The 24,263-nt window shown below is 43.1% G+C and overlaps 1 protein-coding gene across 7 annotated transcripts in view; it reads left to right on the top strand.

Annotated features, from left to right (window-relative positions):
- Positions 1-24,263, top strand: part of PPP2R3A (protein phosphatase 2 regulatory subunit B''alpha) — a 204,105-nt gene that overhangs the window by 130,890 nt on the left and 48,952 nt on the right. The window contains exon 1 of one of the 7 annotated variants that reach the window (XM_056564386.1): positions 5,377-5,395. The exons of the other annotated variants lie outside the window; for them this stretch is intronic. Coding sequence (XP_056420361.1) covers positions 5,393-5,395 — 3 coding nt within the window. The 5' untranslated portion in view covers positions 5,377-5,392. Of the gene's footprint in view, positions 1-5,376; positions 5,396-24,263 lie in introns of those variants that run through there. 7 annotated transcript variants of the gene reach the window in all.

Below are 24,263 nucleotides of genomic sequence, written 5' to 3'. Positions count from 1 at the left end.
CATCCCCTATCCTTATGATAGGGGATAAAATGTTAAATCCCGTAGTTCTCCTTTAAGTGGTGTCATTCTAGTGGATGGAGTTGATCTTAGAGCACAGATCCCCCCCCCCCCCAGCCACTAGAACAGTGGTTCTCAACCTTCTTCCTTGACTGTACCCCCAAAAGGTGAAAGTACAGTCATGACCGTAAATGTTGGCACCCCTGAAACTTTACAAGAAAGTGAAGTATTTCTCACAGAAAAGGATTGCAGTAACACATGTTTTGATATACACATGTTTATTCCTTTTGTATATATTGGAACTAACTTGAATGTGTGCAAGGCATCATGAAATCTGAGGATTACCAACAGATTTTGGGTCGCACTGTACAACCCAGTGTCAGAAAGCTGGGTTTTCCAGCAGGACAATGACCCCAAACATATGTCAAAAAGCACCCAGAAATGGATGGCAACAAAGCGCTGTAGAGTTCTGAAGTGGCAGCAATGAGTCCAGATCTAAATCCCATTGAACACCTGTGGAGAGATCTTAAAATTGCTGTTGGGAAAAGGCGCCTTCCAATAAGAGAGACCTGTAGCAGTATGTAAAGGAAGAGTGGTCAAACATTCCGGCTGAGAGGTGTAAGAAGCTTATTGATGGTTATAGGAAGCGACTGATTTCAGTAATTTTTTCCAAAGGGTGTGCAACCAAATATTAAGTTAACGGTGCCAATAATTTTTTCCAGCCCATTTTTGGAGTTTGGTGACATTATGTCCAATTTGACTTTTTTTCCTCCCGTTTTTGCTTTAGTTCCAATACACACAAAGGGAATAAATGTGTATAGCAAAACAAGGGTTGCTGCAATGCTTTTCTGTGAGAAATACTTCATTTTCTTGAAAAATTTCAGAGGTGCCAACATTTACGGCCATGACTGTATGTCAAAATAAGTCATAAAAGTATTTAATTTCATAATGGTGTGTGCTTACCTTTCTAATGCCATACTAATAGATACTTTAATCCCCTTTGTGCCATTATTCCCGTCCATCTTATTTCCCTTTGTGCCATTATCCCCCCCCCCCCCCCTCCATCTAAATCCCCTTTGGCCATTATTTCCACCCCCCCCTCCTTCTTAATCATTTTGTGCCATTATTCCCCCCTCCAATCCCCCTGTGCCAATATATGAGATTATTACAATAACACCCTCCCATACTGTGGTGCTACACTAAGTTTAACCTGCATACCAGGCCTGTGTCTAGTCCATTTGGCAGGAGTTGGAAGGCCGCACTGACAGGTGACATCCTTCTGCACTGTGACGGCACCACCGTGCAATGTCTGGGACGTCACACGTCGGGCCCGGCAGCCACGGCAGCTCACGTAAAGTGACCGTGTCCGCAGCTCCAGTATTTGTCAGCGAATTGCCGTACCCACCCCGCATAACCCTTGGCGTAACCCTGATTGGGAACCCCTGCACTAGAATGGCGCTATTAAAAAAACTTCATAGTCATAAGTTAGTTATTGGACAAATTCAGGGTGGACAGCTATGTCTTCTTACCCCTGCCCTCATACATGTGTGCTATGCTTGGCTTCAGCAGTCATGTCTTCAGAATGTAATGGGGCTAATTCACTATCCTATCCTGAAGAACCAATGGAATGGGCATTAGAAAGTCAATATGCCTGATTGCTCTCTCCTCTGACACCATCTCTGAGGGGAAGGTCAGGAGACCACCATACACATAGGATGATTGTTTTCTCTTGTGACACGTGTAATGTGTATAGGGGATTTTACAGAACATAGCAGATTCAGCTCCCATCAGCTTCTCCGCAGTGCTAAAGGTAGGTATTACACTTGTGTTATAGTCTATGGGCCTTCTACAGCTCTCCTGACTTACACCAGGATATAGGACTAGTATGGCCCAAGTAGAAGTTACATTATTTTTACCGTATTCCTCTCTTCCTAAACAAGATCTTGGATAAGGAATTGGGCTGTAGATCTGCTCAGACTAGGAGTTATGGATGTTTACATACCACGTCTCAGAGACACCCAGTCGCCTGCAGGAAACTAATCTGAGCACTGCTCGGCGAGGGGTGACTCCAGGGAACTCGATCCCAACTTCTGGCTATGGACCAGCTATGCAGACGTAGGGAGGATGTTCATGCCAGCCTGTCATTGTGCCGCCCCCTCCATACATGCCTACTTAGCAGTGAAAATTGATTTATAATGCATAATTGGCTTTTCCTGTGAAACCGCAACACCCTTCTAATAAGAGAAGCGCCTTGGGGAAATGTAGTGAAGTTTAACAGAATAATGTGGGGTTGCGACTGAATTCAGGATACTCTATTGACAGCGAAGATTCACCAAAGTGCTCATTATCTACAGTACGGACTAGTAAAATGTTTCATATATGATCACAGGCCACTCCTGCCTTGTTTCATCCCACTTCCCTTTGTTACCTCCATTTCCTTATATCATTCGTCACCTCTAAGCCATATCCTCAGGCCAGAGGCAGATGAAAGTGCGATCAACTCTTGAAAATAAGATTTGTCCATTCTCATTTGCTGATTTTATGCCCTACCATTTTCATTCAGAGAATTACTCCTGGATCTATGTAAGAGTCTATTAAAGTAATTTTATTGGGAAAAACTGAAGTGACAAGGTGCCTACGAGAAGAGATTCTGGATATGTGTCCACATGACAGCTCTTCCTGGCCCGGTGCTTGAGGAACCTCTTTTTCTCATTGTTACTTAAAGGGGTACTCCAGTGAAAACCTTTTTTCTTTTAAATCAACATATTTGTAAATTACTTCTATTAAAAAATATTAATCCTTCCTGTACTTATTAGCTGCTGAATATTTCCTAGGAAATTCTTTTCTTTTTGGAACACTGATGACATCACGAGCACAGTTCTCTCTGCTGACGTTATAATAATAATAATACTTTATTTATTGTTGTCCTTAGTGGGATTTGAACCCAAGTCCCCAGCACTGTAAGGCAGCAGTGCTAACCACTGAGCCACCATGCTGCCTTTGGCCTACATCTGCTATGCATGGTTGCTAAAATGGACAGAGATGTCAGCAGAGCACTGTGTTCGTGATGTCATCAGTGTTCCAGAAATAAAGGAATTTCCTCTGTAGCATTCAGCAGCTAATAAGTACTAGAAGGATTAAGATTTCTTAATACAAGTAATTTACAAGTATGTTTAACTTTCTGCCACCAGTTGATTTAAAAGAAAAAAGGTTTTCACCGGAGTACCCCTTTAAAATCTGACTGCAGCCAAAATCCAGATGTCAATTTTCTAGAATTCATGTGTTCTTAATGGGAAGAAGGGAATCACCTGCTGCCTACCACCTTCTTTTGCCCAAGTTTAGTTTAATTTTAGCTAAGGCTGTGATTGTAACAATGTGAACTTCTTTAAAAATTAAGATTGAAAGTGGTTATCCCAAGATCCACAGGATAGGTGGTATCTTATAGGGGTCTGACCGCTAGAACAACCACTGATCACAAGAACGAGGGGAGGATGCAGCAGGGCACGTGCTCATCCGCAGCTCCATTCACTTACTTTGGGGACAGACAAAAACAGCAGGACTCTGTGCTGTAAAAGAATTGAGCAGCATTACAGCAAATGTGCTGCCGGAGTAAATGAAGAGTAATTCACGCCGAAAAATTTACGGGCAAAATTTTTTTTATTTCCGCGAAAAATTCACGTGGCATTGCGCGCGGACATGGGGGAGAAAGAAGTGAATGGTTTTTCAGCCATTCCGCACAAATCGCCCGCAAATTCCGTGCGAAAACTGTCGGGCGGAATTTTTTTTTTTACCATTGACTTCAATTGATTTCTGCTAACGGATTCCGCTTGAAGAATGAACATGTTCTTTCTTCAAGCGGAACGGAATTCAGCTTCGGAATTCTGCTAGTAGAATTTCCGCAGTGTGAACAGGACAGCGGAAATAACATTAAAGTCAATGGGCAGAGGAGATGTGCATTAGTTTGTAGCGGAGAATTCAAGAGGAATTACTCGAGTAAATTCCTCTTTAATTACTCCGTGTGAACGCAACCCTAAAAGGACATCTGCAGCAAAAAAGAACTTATCCCCTTTCCACAGGATAGGGTATAAGTGTTTGAGCACTCCAGTAGTCAAGCATGCATCTGTAAAGTTTTCATTTTTGAGTGTCATTTTTTTTATTTTATTTTTTGCTGTTATTTGGTAAAATATATTGACAAGTGACATTTACTGGATTGACAGATTTTAATTTTAAGTGCAAATCAGGTATTAATACTGCTTGTAAGGTTCCAGCAATGTTCAGGCCTTAGGCACTTACAACTCTCAGCCTGCTAGTGTCGTAACATGTAATGGAAGGCAAGAGCAGCATGGACTTTTTGTAGCGACATTTTAACTATTGAGTGACAATTGCAGTCCATGTGAGTGCACTATATTGCAAGCAAACTAGGGTAATAGTCACATGTGGCTGCGAGGTGAATGAAAACTGCACAGACATGCGTTTTATTAAAGGGGTACTCCACCCCTGGATATCCAAAGGATAGGAGATAAAATGTCTGATCGCCGGGGTCCTTCTGCTGGGGACCCCTGCAATCTCGTATTTTTTTTTTTTTTTACATAATGTGGACAGGTGGGTGCATGTGCATCACTTACCTGGGGAAGATATGGCACCAGGATGCCCTATGGGAAGAAGGGAAACTGGCAGTGTGATGCTCTGGGGAAACCTTGGGCCCTGGTATTCAAGTGGATTGTTACTTTGACATTAAAGGGGTACTCCGGCCCCAAGACATCTTATCCCCTATCCAAAGCATAGGGGATAAGATGCCTGATCACATCGCTCTGGGTCTGATGAATCCGGATCACTGGGCCGGAGTATCGTGACGTCACGACTCCGCCTCGTGTGACTTCACTCTCCGCCTCCTCAATGCAAGCCTATGGGAGGGGACATGGTGGCTATCACGCCCCCTCCCATAGGTTTGTATTGAGGGGGCGGAGCGTGACATCACACGAGGCGGAGCTTTGATGTCATGTTACTCCGGCCCTGTGATCGCGATTCATCAGATCCGGAGTGATAATCGCTCTGGAGGCTGATGATAGTGTGGTGCAGCATGAAAGATTGCAGGGGTCCCAGCGGCGGGACCCCCACAATCAGGCATCTTATCCCCTATGATTTGAATAGGGGATAAGATGTCTTAGGGCTGGAGTACCTCTTTAACCACCTAAACCATCTAATAGTGTACACCAAGTCCATCCATGTCTTGCTGGTTCATATCTGCTGTCAGATGTTCTGCACTCCCTGCTTGGGTTCCCTTGGCAATAAGTAGGTCATAAGGCCCCCATGCTAGAACCACAACAGTCAGCTTTGATCACTTGGTGGGAAGGGTTTTCTTGCAGCACCACCATAGGGAGAAATATAGTATTCCATGGTGAGTATTCCCAAATCAATGGGTTGTCTGTGTAATATAGGGCATGTCCTATAGAGGGAGACACTCCTCCTTGTAGGCCCTCTCTTACAACAGTCATTCTGAATTATGTGAACATAGGTTTTCAAAATGGGACAACCCCTATAAAGAATTGTCCGTCAATAATACATGCGTTTATTAGATAAGGCAAAACATCTTGATCGCAGAATTTTAAAATGGATATATGTATTTTAAGGGATCGAAACCTCCACTTTGAACTGCAGAAAGGAGAGCTAAGTGTGGCGTTACAGCACTTTTTGCCTCCTTTTTTAGCAGCATCCCCATCATAAGATCACTTTCTGTTCACTGAAATCTTAGAAGTACTTACCTTAGAAATAACTACGAGGTTAGCGGTAGTTTATTATACTGTTAGACTGTACATCTTTCTTTTGGACACTATGTCAAGGGCGGTGAACTGATTAGATCTGTACTATCCCCATCTTGCAAAGTAATTGACTTGCTCAGACTTATTCCAAATAGCTGAATAAATCAGACTACTGATTCCAGCCTCCAGCCAAAACTATACACATGATGGGAAGCAGAAGGAACAGTTCAGCCCGGGGCTGGAGTCCTCATCTATAAACAGTTCCCAATCATTAGAATACATTGTGAGAAATGAATCTGGGCGGAGGACCCTCTTGGGTATATGGTATTACCAGGGTCTATGAAAGTCTGCTAGATCTCAACTTATAAATGGCTTCAAATTTAATAGATCCCAAAATGTTGTACAAAAATATATAAAGCATTTTATCATGCAGACATCACCTCTACATACTCAAGGGGATTTATGAAGGGCTTGTGTCCTCCTTCAGGCCATATTGTTGTCATAGTGTCTACTCTGTCTTCGGACCATCATGAGGAGCCAGAGTAGAAAGCTCACCTACCTCATCGCTTTCTACTACAGTACTAGGCCAGTTTCAGACCAGCATAATATGGGTGTATATCCCAGGCCACTTACAGGTCTAATGACCTGAACTAAGAGTATAATCGTTCCTTCTCCCGCTTTCAGTTCGAGTCATTAGAACCACAGCCGGGCATGACTTATGCCCCTATACCAACACAATTGGACCTATGGATGGAGGGTAATTATTCCAAACACTATTTACAATTGACCACTCAAAGTGATCACTAGTGCCCTGAATTTACCATCCACTAACAATATTTATACACTATAAAACGTAAATTTGAATTAGTTTGCCAGTTATTAAATTATTCAAACAGGTAGGTCCCATCCATAATATCCCAGTGAAGTATGATCAGTAAGACATGTAACTACATACTGTAATATGAGAACCATGGACTAATGTTGTGGCTGCAGTCCGCAACTACTAGATTTAGATATCGTTTTGGACCTAAACTGTTAAAGGGGGTTATCCACCATAAGGTGATTTTAGTACGTACCTGCCAGACAGTATTGGACATGCTTAGGAAGGATCTGCGCTAGTCTTGGGGCTAAATGGCTATGTTGTGAGATTACCATAACACTGTGGATAGCTTTTAGTGAACTGGTATTTCCTGTTTGAGTTTTCTTTTTTTTACTACAAATCCCATAATTCCATTTTTCTTCCTCCCACGCATCAGCCCCCCCCCCCCCCATTGAAACATAAATGAGCTGCATCCATTCAAAAGACCTGTGGTTTTCAATCAGGGTGCCTACAGCTCTTGCATTAGTTGCAGATTGATCTCTCTCCCACCAAGCGATCCCTCCACCCATTGAAGCAGACAGGCTCCCTGTCATCAGCTGACTATTGGGTCAGGTCTCTGCCGCATTGCAACCTGGGATAAATCTGAGACAACAGTCATTTTGTATGCTGTTATAAATAAATATTGGGGTGAAAATCACAGAAGAATTGTGAGAAAACCGTCACACACAGGTACAGACACTATATTATGAACTACACTAACTTTACAGCCCCTGTAGCATAGTCAAATAAAAAAAAAATTCCTGGAATACCCCATTAATTTGAAAAACGTACACACATTGCCCCCCCCCCCCCCGTTTTGAACCTAAACTGTTAATTTTAAAAACTTAAACACACATCAGTGGTCAATTGAGTGGTCAATTGTAAATAGTGCTTGACTTATGCCCCTAACACCGATACAATGATGCAATCCTATTACGCTCTTCACTGGCCTTAGATGGAAGGATATTGATTATACTGGCAGCTATTGTGAGGATGGAGGATCACTTCTTGAGAGAGAACTACCCCTTTTAAAGGGGTTTTTCCTTCTTAAGAAGTTATTATATTCACAAGATAGGGGATAACAAGCTGGTTTGGTTCCGATCCCTGTGATCCGCACCAATACCAAGAATGGGCAGAAAATTGTCCTTCGACTGAAAGGCGTCGACAATGGATTCATGGCCAGCGGTCCATTCGCTCTCCATGGGGCTTTGAATTGCTGAGCTCTGTGGCAATGTCTAGAAGTCCCGTAGAGAATAAATGGAGCACTGGCCGCCCATGTGCGGTGTGGACATCTCATATCTGTTCTTGTAATCGATGGGGAATCTCAGTAATTGGACCCCACTGATCAGCTTGATGTCCCCTATCCTGTAAGATAGGATATAACTTCTTGAGATGAGAACACCCCTTTAAAATGTTTAGTTTTTTTCCAGCAGTGGCAGTTTATGGCTTTTCCTATAAAGTATAAGGGTCTATTTACATGTACCCTGCACATATTTGATATGCTGCAGATTTAAAGCTGCAGAGTTAAGGCTGCAGATTTAAGGCTGCAGATTTTAATGTAAACTAAATGACTGAGCACAACTACAAATCTGCAACATCAAATCCTGCGCATTCCCCTAAAGGGGAATTCACAAGGGCGATAATATGTTGCAGACATTTGAAAAATATTTTGGAAATAAATCTGCCTTGTGTGAACTTTCCCCTAATGGTGGGCCCATGTGGTCCCAAATTATATAAAACTACAGCTTTTAGCACTGATGAGGGCCCTATTAATGTAATTTTTTTCCTGGGAGGGTAGAAACAATATTGACCCTACCGTTCTTGGGCCCTGGTTTTTCAGTGGGTGGTCACCCACATTGTGCATCATCTATGCATGGGTGTATCATCGTGTGGTATTCATGACTATAAAGGCTTCGGCGATCAGTACATGCTGGGAGTTGTCATTTTACAACAGCTGGACTCTCACTGGTTGGGAAATACTGAGAAGCACTGAGTGGTCTTAGGCCTTTTGACCTTCTGGGGTCATTACTTACAGTATGTGTAATTCCCCTTTAAGAGCCCGTGTTTACCATATTTTTTGCATAGACTCCCCTTTCCTCTGTTAGGTTTCGTAAATAGATTTGTTAAAAAATCAAAAACACCCCAGTGATATTTTGAGATCTCGGCAGGCATAAAGCAATACAATGAAATCCTATCCATTAATAAACAGTGTCACCGAGCCCTGCTCTATTTATACTTCCCATCCAAGGCGCGCTGGGTAACTCCAGGACAAGTGTGTTCCTTCTCCTCGATCTGTCACATCCCCAAGAGCTCCATAAAACCTCTCTTTTTTTTTTTTTCGCCTGAATTTTGCAGAGGTTTATGTCAGCGCGGCACATTCCGGCTCAGTGTCTCCCCAGTCCTGGCCGGGGAGAAATAGAAACTTCATACTTTCCGAACATAAAACGACCGTCCCAGTTCACATTTGTAATCCGTCTGGTATGAATCACCCATACGATAAAGCTATTAAGGATTTTGTGTACTTGCTAAATATTATGGCCCTGGGTTGTCCTCCAACCCCCCCCCCCCCAAAACAAAACAAAAAATATTCGTGTTATTTCAGGCTCTTGAATCCTTCAATCTAGAAATATCAAATTCTCAGACTGAACAAAGATTACATTTCAATAATGACAGATTAGAAGTGAGAGATTGTGCCTCCCCTTATATCTGGATGCTTCATGTGTTATTACTGGAGGAGATGCATATCATAGGGAAAACTCATACAAAGGATACGTGTCATGTGTGCGACCGGCCCGATCGCATCTAGATTTTGTAAAAAATCCAGACCGAGAATTGTGATAGTGATCTCTCAATTTACAATGGCCTCAGATTACAATATTTCCTTTTCTGGACCATTGTAACTTGAAACCAGACTCAACATACAATGCTGCAGACAGTCCAGATCTGTGAAACGTGTCAATGGCTGGAAGAACCAACCAATCAGAATGGGCATTTCACTGGTAAAACCCCTGTATTACTGAAGTGCATGCACTGACTGGCTGTCTGGTAGCGCCCTCTACAGTACAGGGAGGTATTACATGTTCTGTACACTTTACCTGTACCAGGGTTATCTGCTCCTTTGGACAGCAGGTGAGGGCGGCTCCATGTTATTAGGACACTGTGTACTGTACACGACCCTGAAGAAGCTCCTGTCCTCTACATAGACAATGATTTACAGCTCCCAGCAGATCTTTCTTACTTTTATATATAAGGATTTGCTTTATCTATATTAGTTATCTACTTATTTTTCTTTAATCCTCATTTTTTCCTATTTCTGGATGACATTTTGGGACTTCAGAGTAGGGATCGACAGATTATCGGTTTGGCTGATATTATCGGCCGATAATCACGATTTTGGACATTATCGGTATCGGCAATTATATTGCCGATAATGTCCCGCCCCCGGCCATAGACGACCGTCGCCGCCGCTGCCCCATTTCCTCCCCCATCCTCTGCCCACATACCGCCGACATTGCCCCATTGCCTCCCCCCATCCTCTGGCCACATGCCGCTGCCGCCCCATTGCCTCCCCTGACCCCCGGTGTTATAATTACCTGTTCCCGGGGTCCCCGATCCTTCTGGCTCCTGCGCTGTTGCTGTGCGCTGACGCTGACGGAGCCAGAAGGATCGCGGACCCCCGGGAACAGGTAATTATAACACTGGGGATGGGGGGAGGCGATGAGGAGTCAGCAGTATGTGGGCAGAGGATGGGGGGGGGGCGGCAGTATGTCGGCAGAGGATGGTTGGGGGGGTGGCGGTGGTTTGTGGGCAGAGGATGGGGGGCGGCGGCGGTGGCGGTATGTGGGCAGAGGATGGGGGGGGGGCACAATGGGGCAACTGTGGTGGTTAGACTTAGGACCCCAGGACAGGCAGGGGGAGAGAAGCGGGCGGTGGCGATCTCTGGCCCGGCAAAAGCCACTGCAGTTTATTGATTTAAAGCGCCCGCTTTAAATCATTGATCTGCAATGGCTTCTGCTCCACCGGGGGGGGGGGGGGAGGTTGAAATAGCCGATAATTTATACAGGAATATCGGTATAAGTTATCGGCTATCGACAGGAAAGGTGACAGATTATCCGTATCAGCCCTAAAAAATCGATATTGGTCGATCCCTACTTCAGAGCCAGTTACCAGGTTTTTATAAAGTTCAGGCCTCAACAAACAATGGTTTCCATATACAGTGGTCTTCCTGGAACAAATAGTATTGTTACTTGAGAGATTATGGTGCTGAAAGGCTCTTTTCACAACCTATGTTCATATAGTGTTTGCAGCATATCTTGGGAAATACTCCAGATCTATATGACAAATGACAGTGTATACTACACATCCCTTATGACACTAAAGGGAAACCTAATAAGGCTTTATCACATTTTTGGGCACAATTTGCCATGTGTTTGATTTGGACACGAAACAGTAGAACAAGTATGGTGTAAGTGGTTTAGGTTTGGAGACTTTGCTTATCCTTGGCTTCTTATTCTCCACTCTTCTATATACATTTTGTCTAGATGCTTTTGTTTGCTTCGTTGTATAAATGCATCTGTTTGTCTCCCCTTGAGAGTTTTTGTTTGCTGTTAGTTTGATCATAATTGCTTTGTTAAATGTAATAACTCTAAAATAAACACATACCTTGAATACTCATATTGGAATCATACTGTCACAATCAACGGGTGTGGACCCATTGTGCCAACTAACTGGTGTGACTTAACCCTTTAACGACAATGGACATAAATGTACATCGTGGTGCAGTGATACTTAACGCACCATGACACAGGGCTGGGCGGTATACCGGTTCATACCGAATACCGACATTTTTGTGCTGCACGATATGAATTTTAACCTAATACCGGTTTGACCCCTCCCCCTCGGGAATGAATTAATTATCAGCCCAGTGATGCGCTGTCCCCATCGGGGAACTAATCATATGTGACCCGCGAGCGCTGCCTTCCTCGTCCTCCTGTTTGTTGGGGCCGCCGGCGCTGACACTCTATACCAGTGGTCTTCAACCTCCAGATGTTGCAAAACTACAACTCCCAGCATGATCGGACAGCCATGGGTATGCTGGGAGTTGTAGTTTCGCAACATCTGGAGGTCCGCAGATTGCTATCCACTGCTCTATACTGTATCCCTATGCGCGGGCTGCAAAAGGTAAACAAAATAAACTTTAACTCACCCTCATTGTCGGTCCGGACCAGCTTCCCAGGGAATGGAACGTCGGAAAGCTGTCAGCCAGCTTCTTACATGACAGTGGGCTCAGCCTATCACCGGACAAGGCGGAACATCACTGCGGCCGGTGATAGGCTGACGGCTCTCCGACGTTCACGTCCCCAGCGTAAGGCCGACGTCGGAACATGCGTTAGTTTTATTATGTTTACCTTTTGCAGCCCGAGCATAGGGATACCGCACAGTATAGAGTGTCAGCGCCGGTGGTCGCAACAAACAGGAAGAGGAGGAAGGCCGCGCTTGCGGGTGACGGGAGTAGCACCCCGATGGGGAAAGTGCAGCGCTGGGCTGATAATTATTGAGGGGGAGGGGGGAATACCTTTATATACCGTGGAACTGCCATAAGTTACAAAAATACCGCGATACACATATTTGGCCATACCACCCAGCCCTACCATGACGTACATTTACGCTCCGCAATGACCATCACGCACATCTGGTCACGGCTGCTGTCAGCAGCCAGGGACCCGCCAGTAATGGCGGACATCCGCGATTGTGCGGATGTCCACCATTAACCCCTCAGATACCATGATCAATAAAGGTCACAGCATCTGAAGCAGTGCGGTCAGAAAAATGGATGATTAATGTAAGAAAAAAGTAAAGAAATGTGAAAAATCCCCTCCCCCAATAAAAAGACACGTGTCTCGGGAACCGCCCAGTTTAGAAGCAAATCCCCATAGCAAACCTCTTCTAAACTGGGCGGTTCCCGAGACACGTGTCATCAGAGAGGACTTAGACAGAAAAGAACAACCTTAACTTCAGAAGCTCATAAGTACTGAAAGGATTAAGATTTTTTTAATAGAAGTAATTTACAAATCTGTTTAACTTTCTTTAGCCAGTTGATATCCAGGAAAAAAACTTTTTTTCAATATAACTCCTTTAATTTGGAAACCACTTCTCTAGGGTATGTTCACTCTGCGGAATCTCCGCTCACGGAGTTCTGAGAGTGGAGATTCTGCCAGGCGGGCACCGTTCATAACCACTGATGGCTATGCAGTACTCACGGAATTTCGCGCAAAGAATGAACATGTTCTTTCTCAGCGCGGAACAATTTCAGCGGCGGAATTGTCCGCCGCTGAAATTCCGCAGTGTTAATGGGTCTCGCGGAAGACCCATTCACACTGATGGTACTATACACTGTGAGGAATTCCAAGGAATGCCAAAGTGTGAACATATCCCCAGACCAGTGGTCTTCAACCTGCGGACCTCCAGATGTTTCAAAACTACAACTCCCAGCATGCCCGGACAGCCGATGGCTGTCCGGGCATGCTGGGAGTTGTAGTTTTGCAACATCTGGAGGTCCGCAGGTTGAAGACCACTGCCCTAGACAATAGTAGTATTCCACTCCAAACTTTAGTGGGTTTTCCTTTAACATTACCTACTCTGCACGCTGCCTGCGTTGTAATTTTCCTCTTTTCATGGTATTAGCTCATATTTTAATGATGGAGTGACCTCCAAGGCTGAAAAGACTCCCCCCCCCCCCCCCTTCCCCCATAAGGTATCAGTTGTTCACCGCACCTCATAGAAACTTCTTGAATTTTCCCAATGGGTATATATACATTGATTATAAATTGCAGACAGATTCCCTGCTTATTTAGCTTGTGCTGAAGCCGCACGAAACGCCATCATAATTTCCATCTGAAGGGTTATTAAAGTGGTGCCGCTCAGATCTGCTTCACTCTTGTGCACTTAGTGACACCTGGTGGTGAACAGGGACACTACAAGAGGAAACTTGAAGAACTCAACACTTGACACTTTACACAGATGTGCCGTCTGAACTAATTGACATTAAAGGGGTTGTCCCGAAACAGGAAAACAGAGCAAATTTTTTTTTTTTTTAAACACCCTCCAATCTGTCTCCAGTTTGGGTTTGGGTCTGCAGCTCAGTTCCATTGAAGTGAATGGAGCCAAATTGTAATACCACACCCAACCTGGGGACCGTGGAGCTGTTTTTTTTTTTTTAAAGAAATTAGCTCTGTTTTTCTATTCCTGGATAACCCCTTTAATTAATTACTGATGATTTTCAGTCTAGAGATGCAATGACTTAGATTATGTCCTTTTTCTTTAGTTTAATAATTTAAAAGAAATTGTAGAGTATGGATGCCCAGTACACAATATTTAGTGCAGCTGTTTGGTCTCTACAGGACTATCCTGGCTACCCATAGCCAATCATGGGTAGCACTTTTATTTTATTTTATATATATATATATATATATATATATATATATATATATATATATATTACTATACTATAATATATAATTATAATCGTTTTATTTTGGTTGTTTTCTCATATACGCTGTATGGCCATTTTATTAGAGATCTCTGTCCTTTCACAAATGAAGCCTCACTGAATGGATATTAGATCTGTGACCGAAAAATGTAGCATTAATCTAGTGACCACCCTTTATGTGCATCAGGTTCAGTATAAAGCTACATTAAAATGTAGAAAGCATGTGATCTGGGTGACATTGAAGAGGCTTGGACATTGGTTTTCAACTAGCTTGGTCCAGGATACTACAAACCTATTAACCTTGTGGAGCGTTCTCATAAAGCAATGCCAAGAATATACGAAGGATGGCGTGAGGAAGCAAAACCATCGGGACAAGAACAACTTGATGAATAATAGGGGACAAAGGAAGATGACAAGAATCATTCTGATGGCAAAGAAAGACTTCTGGAGGTTGTGGGATTCAATGGCGCTGGTCAGGAGCAGACGTGTCAGGTAGGTAAGAGAATGACTTTATTCAAACAATGCAACGCGTTTCACCACAGGTGCGGCTTCATCAGGCCTGATGAAGCCGAACCTGCGGTGAAACGCGTTGCATTGTTTGAATAAAGTCATTCTCTTACCTACCTGACATGTCTGCTCCTGACCAGCGCCATTGAATCCCACCACCTCCAGAAGTCTTTCTTTGCCATTGTCTTGACCTGGTCTCTCACCCACGCTGACCACTGTTGTGTGTGAGCTTACACAACCGCACTTGGTAAGGGTATTTCCTATTTTACCTTCTGGACCCTGCACCTGTGGTATTACGCTATGGAGCGCTCTTCCTTGTCTTTTTAAGAATCATTCTGAGGAACAGTCAAGAATACTGCAGCCGAATACATTGCAATAGATTGCTGAGGTTCTGAAGACCCAAGGAAATCCAACCCACTACTAGATGAGCTTCTCTAAGAAAGTTCTGGTTAATTCCGAGATAAAGACCTGATTGGAAAAATATTATGGGAATTGGGTTAGGAAAGGGTTAGTGCAAAAATCCTTTTTTTTCTGGGGGCCATCTGTATGAAATAGGGTATGCTTTCCCATGCAGTGGAAGTAGCAACATGTAGTGCATGATTCATGCATACATGGGTCTATAAACCTTCCAGCTTGTGCGCCAAACATACACTTGGAACACACAGTGAACATAGTCCTTAGGCCAAGCTCACATGGGCATAAGAAATGTGCAAGTCCCACCATAAGTGTGAGAGACGAATAAATTCATAGTGATCCATTATGGATGCTTTTAGTTAAACCTTTAATCAAGCCAAGATTTGTTCCCATAATTTTGGTGCAGACGTGTGCCTGTACTATGCTTTAAAGGGGTACTCCCCTGGAAAACATTTTTATGTAAATCAACAAGTGCCAGAAAGTTAAACAGATTTGTAAATTACTTCTATTTAAAAATCTTAACCCTTCCAGTACTTATCAGCTGCAGTATGTTCCAGAGGAGGTTCTTTTCTTTTTTAAATTTCCTTTTCTGTCTGACCACAGTGCTCTCTGCTGACATCTCTGTCCATTTTAGGAACTGTCCAGAGTAGGTGCAAATCCCCATAGCAAATCTATCCTGCTCTGGACAGTTCCTAAAATGGACAGAGGTGTAAGCAGAGAGCACAGAAAGGAAATTCAAAAAGAAAAGAACTTCCTCTGGAACATACTGCAGCTGATAAGTACTGGAAGGGTTAAAATGTTTAAATAGAAGTAATTTACAAATCTGTATAACTTTCTGGCACCAGGAAAGATCTGGGCACTGTAAAGGCCAGTAAGGATCTACGCTATGACCCGTTATGTGTGAACTGGGGCTGTGGTTTTCCACATGTGTTTAGCACCATTTCCAAAACACATTAACTAATAAACTTTTCACCATTAAGAGGCGCTCTATGTAGGAGAAGCACGAATACAAGAGTTCTATGTATTTATAAGGGCCCATGTACACTACAATAATTCCCCTCTTTATGGGAGAGCTGGAGAAAGAGCATGTCGGGCAGAGCTTTTTGTGGTGGTAGACTCACAAGGAGAGCCGGGGCTCAGTACGGGACATACTGGGACCCCCCGCCATCTGACACTTATGCTCTATCCTTAGAATAAGGGATACAGTTTTCTATCCCAGAGATTTCCATTAGGCCCCTTTCACACTACAGGTATCATCCTGTAAAAAACCTCCATTATTACTCCTGACAAAAAGTCCTGAAAACGAACGGCAAAAAATCCCATTCAGGTCATTGGGATTTTTTTAACATCCTTTTGCATCAAGCATGTCTGTTTTTACTAATGTCAGTTATTTTTGCTGGCACAAAAGAGGGTGCATGCACAAATTTTTGGTCCGGCAAAAAAAAATTGTAAAAAACAGATGTTAAATTTTAACATTGATGTCTATGGGAACCGTATGCTCAGAAAAAAAAAAACAGCAGTTATCCTCAGTTATTGTCAGGTTTTTAAACTCTGTTTTTTGTACTGAGCATGCTCAGTACAGCTTTACAAAAAAGGGTCAAAAACCTGATAAAACCCAGATGTAACTGTTAATAACGGATGAACAACATCAGGTTTTTTTTTAAAAGAAAAAAGCCCATTAAAAACAAATGATGGTCATCAGTTATCATCAGTTATTACCAGTTATTGCATCCGTTTTTTTTCCATCCGTTATTGTAAAATAACGGCAGTAAAAAAAGCAGGATGATACCTGTAATGTGAAAGGGGCCTTAACTGAAATACTGTACTGTAATAGCTGCAGTCACCTCTAGAGGGAGCTTTCTGCATACTGTTTTATTATTGAATTCAGTCTGAGGGAGCCGTTCATCACATAAAGCCTACAAAGATAGGGATACGTTTATAAATATATATTTAGTTAAATTGGTTAACAAGTAGCGAATAGTCAGAAAAAAATGTTTATTACTTCTATGAACAATAGATTCACCAAAAAAGAAAATATCTGAAGTAATCTAAATAGCGGCCAACCCCTATGGTAAGATAGATAAATAATTTGGAGCAAAAACACGCACAATTAAAATTCTGTTTGCAGTAAAATAATCACTTGTGGGTAATGGTGTAGCACACACCTATATGTCTCTCCCCCATAACAGAGGTGTTTAGAGACGTAATGATCCTTACTGAAAGTGCAATGTGCAAAAAATATATATAAATAAAACATTCTGGACACATCAAATATATGGCCGTCAACCTTCCAGATATCCGTTACATAGCATAGTTGCAATGTGTCTCACAAACTGGCGACCTATTATCAGAAAGCGTTCCTATATATGGAGTTGCTTATAACTGGTGGTGGGGAACTGGGTCTTTCCCTGTCAAATGTGTTTCGCTGTTCACTAGCCCAGCTTCCTTCAAAGCAAATATATAAGAGAGTACAATTAGTAGAATACACAATACCTTAAAGGGGTACTCCACCCCTAGACATCTTAACCCCTATCCAAAGGATAGGGGATAAGATGTCTGATCGCGGGGGTCCAGCCGCTGGGGGGGGGGGGCAGTTCACGGTCCCTCAGACCGTCCGGACTATAGATAAAAAAAAAAGCATGAACAAATTCCTATGCACACTTATAAATCTTATTAGTGGACTACCCCTTTAAGTACGCAGCACAGTTCCCCCCACATTAGGTTGGCAGTATAGATCCCCCCAGATTAGGTTGTAGTTCCCCCACATTAGGGTTGGCAGTACAGTTCCCCCACATTAGGGTTGGCAGTACAGTTCCCCCACATTAGGGTTGGCAGTACAGTTCCCCCACATAAGGGGCAGTACAGTTCCCCCCCACATAAGGGGCAGTACAGTTCCCCCACATTAGGTGCAGTACAGTTCCCCCACATTAGGGGCAGTACAGTTCCCTCACATTAGGTGCAGTACAGTTCCCTCACATTAGGTGCAGTACAGTTCCCCACATTAGGTGCAGTATAGTTCCCCCACATTAGGTGCAGTATAGTTCCCCCACATTAGGTGCAGTACAGTTCCCCCACATTAGGTGCAGTACAGTTCCCCCCCCCCCCCCCCTTAGGTGCAGTACAGTTCCCCCCCCCCCTTAGGTGCAGTATAGTTCCCCCCACATTAGGTGCAGTATAGTTCCCCCCACATTAGGTGCAGTATAGTTCCCCCCCACATTAGGTGCAGTATAGTTCCCCCACATTAGGTTGTAGTTCCCCCACATTAGGCTTGGCAGTTCTGTTCCCCCACATTAGGTGCAGTACAGTTCCCCCACATTAGGTGCAGTACAGTTCCCCCACATTAGGTGCAGTACAGTTCCCCCACATTAGGTGCAGTACAGTTCCCCCACATTAGGTGCAGTACAGTTCCCCCACATTAGGTGCAGTACAGTTCCCCCACATTAGGTGCAGTACAGTTCCCCCACATTAGGTGCAGTATAGTTCCCCCACATTAGGTGCAGTATGTTCCCCCACAGACATACAGCCTCCAGCCATACAGTGTATGGCTGGAGGCTGTATGCCTGTGTACTGCCCTACTTCAGTGCTCCGACCACTAGAGCGCATCCCCTCCCATAGACTTGCATTGAGGGGGCATGGCCGTGATGTCAGGAGTGGGGTGTGAACATGATGTCACGGGCCTACGCCCCGCATCGCCAGTCATCCGGCACGGAGCAATGTATGCTCTGTGCACTGGATGTCTGGGGTTCCGCAGCAGAGATCGTGGGGGTCCCCAACGACGGGGCCCCCCTGCAATCAGACAACTTATCCCCTATGCTTTTAATATGCAGTGAACATTTTGGTTTCCATGGCATATTACACACATGAACATCTTAAACTAGTAGCTAAGGACATATATCGACTAGCTAAGGCCTGTGGAGCGCATACACGTGCACATTATTAATGTATAACGCAACCTGTCATATGAAATGTCTAATAGCTGCACTGCTGTAAGCAAGATGTAAAGATAATACATATACTCAGCTTTGATCAGCCTTCAGCCTTCATCATTACGAACAATACATTAAAGGGGTACTCCCGTGGGAAAAAAAAACATTTTTAAATTAACTGGTGCAAGAAAGTTAAACAGATTTGTAAATTATTTCTATTAAAAAATCTTAATCCTTCCAGTACTTATTAGCTGCTGAATACTACAGAGGAAATTGTTTTCTTTTTGGAACACAGTGCTCTCTGCTGACATCATGACCACAGTGCTCTCTGCTGACATCTCTCTCCATTTTAAGAACTGTTCAGAGTAGGAGAAAATCCCCATAGCAAACATATGCTGCTCTGGACAGTTCCTAAAATGGACAGAGATGTCAGCAGAGAGCACTGTGGTCATGATGTCAGCAGAGAGCACTGTGGTCATGATGTCAGCAGTGAGCTCTGTGTTCCAAAAAGAAAACCATTTCCTCTGTAGTATTCAGCAGCTAATAAGTACTGGAAAGATTAAGATTTTTTTAATAGAAGTAATTTACAAATCTGCTTAACTTACTGGCACCAGTTGATTTAAAAAAAAAAAAAAGTTTTTCACGTGAGTAGCCCTTTAAGACCAGTCAAGACCATATATAGAATGTCACTAATATATCTTGACTACTTGGTTGATTAAAAATCCCTTGATATTATACTCATACTGCGGCTTAATAAACCCATAAAATGAGTCCTTCATCCCAAGTGTTGTAAATAGATTGGCTTACATTTTGTACAGATTTACTATAGAAAGGACTTGTGGCCTCCCCTAATATGTTTGTTATTGTAAATAAAAGGGTTTGTGCCACATAACAATATATCGCGTATCCACAGCATAGGGAATGCGTTCCGGATTGTGGGAAAACTGTCCCAAGGCTCCGGTCAGAACAGAATGATGGTCATGTAGAGACCAAAACTCTGATCTGACCACAGCTTCAGGAGGTCTTGGGATTTTTGGAGGGGTCTCCGTGCTCAGACTACCCCCTCCCCTGCATCTAAAAATGTATTCTCTGTACTGAGCATCTTTTATTTAGAACTTTAACATTTTGGCCCTTTTGTTATTACTCCTGGAAATATGTGAGTAGACAAGGGTGTGTTATTATTCCCTTTGTAAATATGTTGTTCCCTTACATGGTCTGATACTGTCCATACTGATTGGATAGTATCAGACTAGTGACAGTCACATTAACAAAATGGGGATTCCCAGTTGTCATTTATTCTTATATTTCCAGGAGAAATAACAGAGGTTAACCATCTCTCCATGAGAACAGAAGCATTTCCTAAAGCAATCATGTCAGAGCTATCAGGTCCTGTGTTCTTGTACACCGCCATTATCTGTGTCTGCCCCCTGCGACTTTAAAAGGGATATGCCAGTGGAAAACAATATATATATTTTTAAATCAACTGGGGCAAGGAAGTTAAACATATTTGTAAATTAGTAGAAAAAGTTGATCAGCTCGCCTGAGCCTCCAGTGCACGGCAATCCTCAATACAAGCATCAGAATAGACGAAAGAGCCAGCACATAAAATCCGGAGTTTATTGATATCTTGTTAAAATTTCCATAGAAAGGCAGGTAGGAAAGTGCATCAGGCGATATCACATACAGTGGACAGCTTGGAAAATGGGTCCCTTCACGCCAACTCTTTTCGGGTCAAGGACCCTTAATCATGGCATACATGTCGGGGAACAGACGGAGGGAATGGGGTAGCGCTGCGCCCATGGCCCTAACTAATTGTTTTCTGCACAGGGTACCTCCAGCTGTTTGAACACTACAACTCCCAGCTTGCCCTGACAGCCAATAGATGTCAGGGCAAGCTGGGAGTTGTAGTGGTGAAACAGCTGGAGGCACCCTATATAGATGAACAAAGGGCGGAAATCGCCCTCCCCAGCAGGCATCAGTGACGTGGTGCCTGCTGGGGAAGTCTGCCTGGTAGTGAGCACACTACCAGGCAGACAAAGTCATTTTTAACATAGTAAAAGAAAAAATTTAAAGCAGGGAGGGGGTTAGGGATAGATAGGTAATAGGCAGGGCTGACTTTGTGTGACCCTTTCTATGTCGGAAAAAATCAAAGTAGAAGTGTCTCCCAAATGTTTTGTAGCAAAATGCTTAGAAACATTGGATATATTGGGAGTAATGGGGCCGGATGCATGCCGTACATTCTCCTGGATTCTTTTTTTCAGTGATTGTTTTGTGCTGCCAATATAATTCAGATTGCATTTTGTGCAGGTAATTTTACTTGCGAAATCGCTCTGTTCTGTTATTCCACCTGAGCTAGCTTTGCCAGCGATTGAAAGTGTTATGCACGTTTTTTCCAATTACAGTGATGATTTAAAACTTTTGGAGGTTACTTCATATGTTTTGAAACATAATTATTTTATGTTCAATATTTCTTTTTATTTGCAGAAGACAGGAGCCTCTATGGGGGCTAAATCCTCACCTGCCATTGCTAATCTGTCTTCTGGTGGGAAGAAATGAAAATTTTTTTTTCCTGACAATAATCCCTTTAAAGGGGTACTCCCACCCTAGACATCTTATCCCCTGTCCATGTTAAAAAACGTATGCAGTTGCAGTACGGTTTTTAAACCGGAGTGAAAACCGTGGTTGACCACGTTTTTGTCTCCGGTTTAAAAACCGTACTGCAACCGCATATGTTTTTTTTTAACATGGACATCAATGGGAAACGCACATGTATACGGTTCCATACGGGAAACCGTATACGGTTTTTACTTTGCACATGCGCATTTGCATCCTAAAGTCCCCACCCAACACCCTTCCCATTAAAAATGGACAACATTTTCAAAAACGTATGTTTAAAAAAATTAAAACGGACGGAACTGTATGCACTTTTAAAAACAGTATACAGTTTAAAAACGCATACGGTTTACTTTTTCCCATACTGTTCCATCCGTTTTTTTTGCCATACGGTTTTCTTTAGAAAAACGGATTGAAAACAGTATGGCAAAAATGTGATGTGAACCCAGCCTTCTATTTGCACTACAAAACAATCATTGGAAAAAAGAATCCAGGAGAATGTACGGCATGCATCCAGCCCCATTACTCCCAATATATCCAATGTTTCTAAGCATTTTGCTACAAAACATTTGGGAGACACTTCCACTTAGATTTTTTCTGGCATTGAAAGGGTCACACAAAGTAAAAATGTGATCTGTAACCTCCGTAAGAGAGAAACAATGTGGATTTATTTATTTAACAGTAACCAACCAAATGGAATGAACAGCAAAACCGATCTCTTATGCTACTGAGTTCTGAATATCTACATTTTTTTTTGGGTTCTTTCTTTTGGAGTTCTCTTCTTTTTCCTTTGTCTTTGTTTTTAACATAGGTGATAAAATGTTTTGAACCTCTAGGAAGTTCCCCCCTCCCTTTGTTGGGAGTGGATCTTCTAGGTCAGCATAAAAATGCTACTTGGTGAGTGAACATCTATGCCGTGATTAAAGGAGAACTCCGAAATAGGAAAATTATAGTCCATACTGCCGGCAGTGAAAAAATAAACAGGTACATACCTTCCTTCGCTCCCCCGGTAACCGGCTCCAGCCTCTGCCGTGATCCTCTTCCTGGTTGCCGGTGGTCAGTGAGTCTTACTGCGCTCAGCCAATCAGCGGCCGCAGCGAAGTCCTGACTTGGCCAGCAATAAGCTGAGCGGCAGTGTGACGTTTTGGGCCCCGGTAGCAGGTGCCGGTGTAGTTAAGAATTGTGTGTCTTGAAGCATTCTCACACTGCCACTCAGCCTATCGCCGGCCGAATCAGGACTTTGCTGCGGCTGGTGATTGGCTGAGTGCAGTATGATTTTCCGACCACCGGCAACCAGGAAGAGGATTGCGGTGGAGGCCGGAGACACCGGGGGAGCATAGGAAGGTATGTACATCTTTATTTTTTAACTGCCGGCAGTGTGGACGATAATTTTCCTATTCCGGAGTTCTCCTTTAAGGGTCCTTGACCCGAAACGCGTTGGCGTGAAGGGACTCATTTTCCAAGCTGTCTACTGTATGTGATATCGCCTGATGCACTTTCCTACCTGCCTTCCTATGGAAATTTTTACAAGATATCAATAAACTCCGGATTTTAATGTGCTGGCTCTTTCGTCTATTGTGCAGATTTGTAAATTACTTCTGTTTAAAAAAATCTTAACCCTTCCAGTACTTATCATTTGCTCTATGCTCCACAGGAAGTTGTATTTCTTTCTGGAATTCTTTTCAGTCTGACCACAGAGCTCTCTGCTGACACCTTTGTCTATGTCAGGTACTGTCCAGAGTACAAGCAAATCCCCATAGCAAACCTATGCTGCTCTGGACAGTTCCAGGTACGGACAGAGGTTTTACAAAGCTGTTTTAACTTTGTAGTACTAGTTGATTTGAAAAAAAAAATAGTTTCTTTAAGCTACATGTATTTTTTATTTTAAAGTGAACCTAATTTCACGCCCACTTTTCCTGAAGACCACACCCCTTTTTTGGGTTTTGTCAGTAAAATGGAGAGTTAGTAGGGTTTTTTCAATTCTGGCGCAGACAGAATTTCTGGTGCACAACCCGACAAAACATGTCGGGTTTACAATAGTAAATCAGGGCCATTGTCTCCAGTGTGAGACTCTGCACCATTGAGAGAAGCTCCATCTCAACAGTAACGGGGAAAACTGTGACCCATTCATTCCCAGAGATTTAGGCGCCAAATTTTAAATGAAAGGCTTTTAGATAAAAGATGATCATGATGATTTGTCTAAAAGCCATTAGAGATACTCTTTAAACCTAGCTTTGGATAGGCATCCTTCTCTTAGTTGTGTGATGTAGTAACCAGTGCAGTGGGCTCAATATTAAGACCACCACCATTCTCCAAAAAAGGGGCTTAGAAGCCATTACAGTGATGTTATATTTATGAAGGATAAAACTGCCTTCTCATAGTCTATAAATACAGATCCAGCTGGTATTCGCCCCGGGTGTAATCTCCACACCTGTCAGCCCATGGCACGGGTTCAAGCTGTCCATCCCCCAGGAGGTGAAAAACCCCACAATATCACTTCTTGATTTACTCCTTGTGTAATTCCCTCCCCAGCTCTTACAGTGTTTAATCCCATGTACGGTGATGGTGGAATAAATTGGTGCATCCGATATCAAACCACATCAATCTGTCTTACATTGAAACTGACTTAGGTATATGGTGCAGATATAGACTGTGGAAAGGCAGGTTCATACAGAGGCCAACATTTATCATTGTCTTTA

Source organism: Hyla sarda, chromosome 3 (genome assembly GCF_029499605.1).
Source record: "Hyla sarda isolate aHylSar1 chromosome 3, aHylSar1.hap1, whole genome shotgun sequence".
Lineage (NCBI taxonomy): Eukaryota > Metazoa > Chordata > Amphibia > Anura > Hylidae > Hyla > Hyla sarda.
Note: the sequence above shows the minus strand (reverse complement) of the source record. Positions and strands in the feature narration are given on the sequence as shown.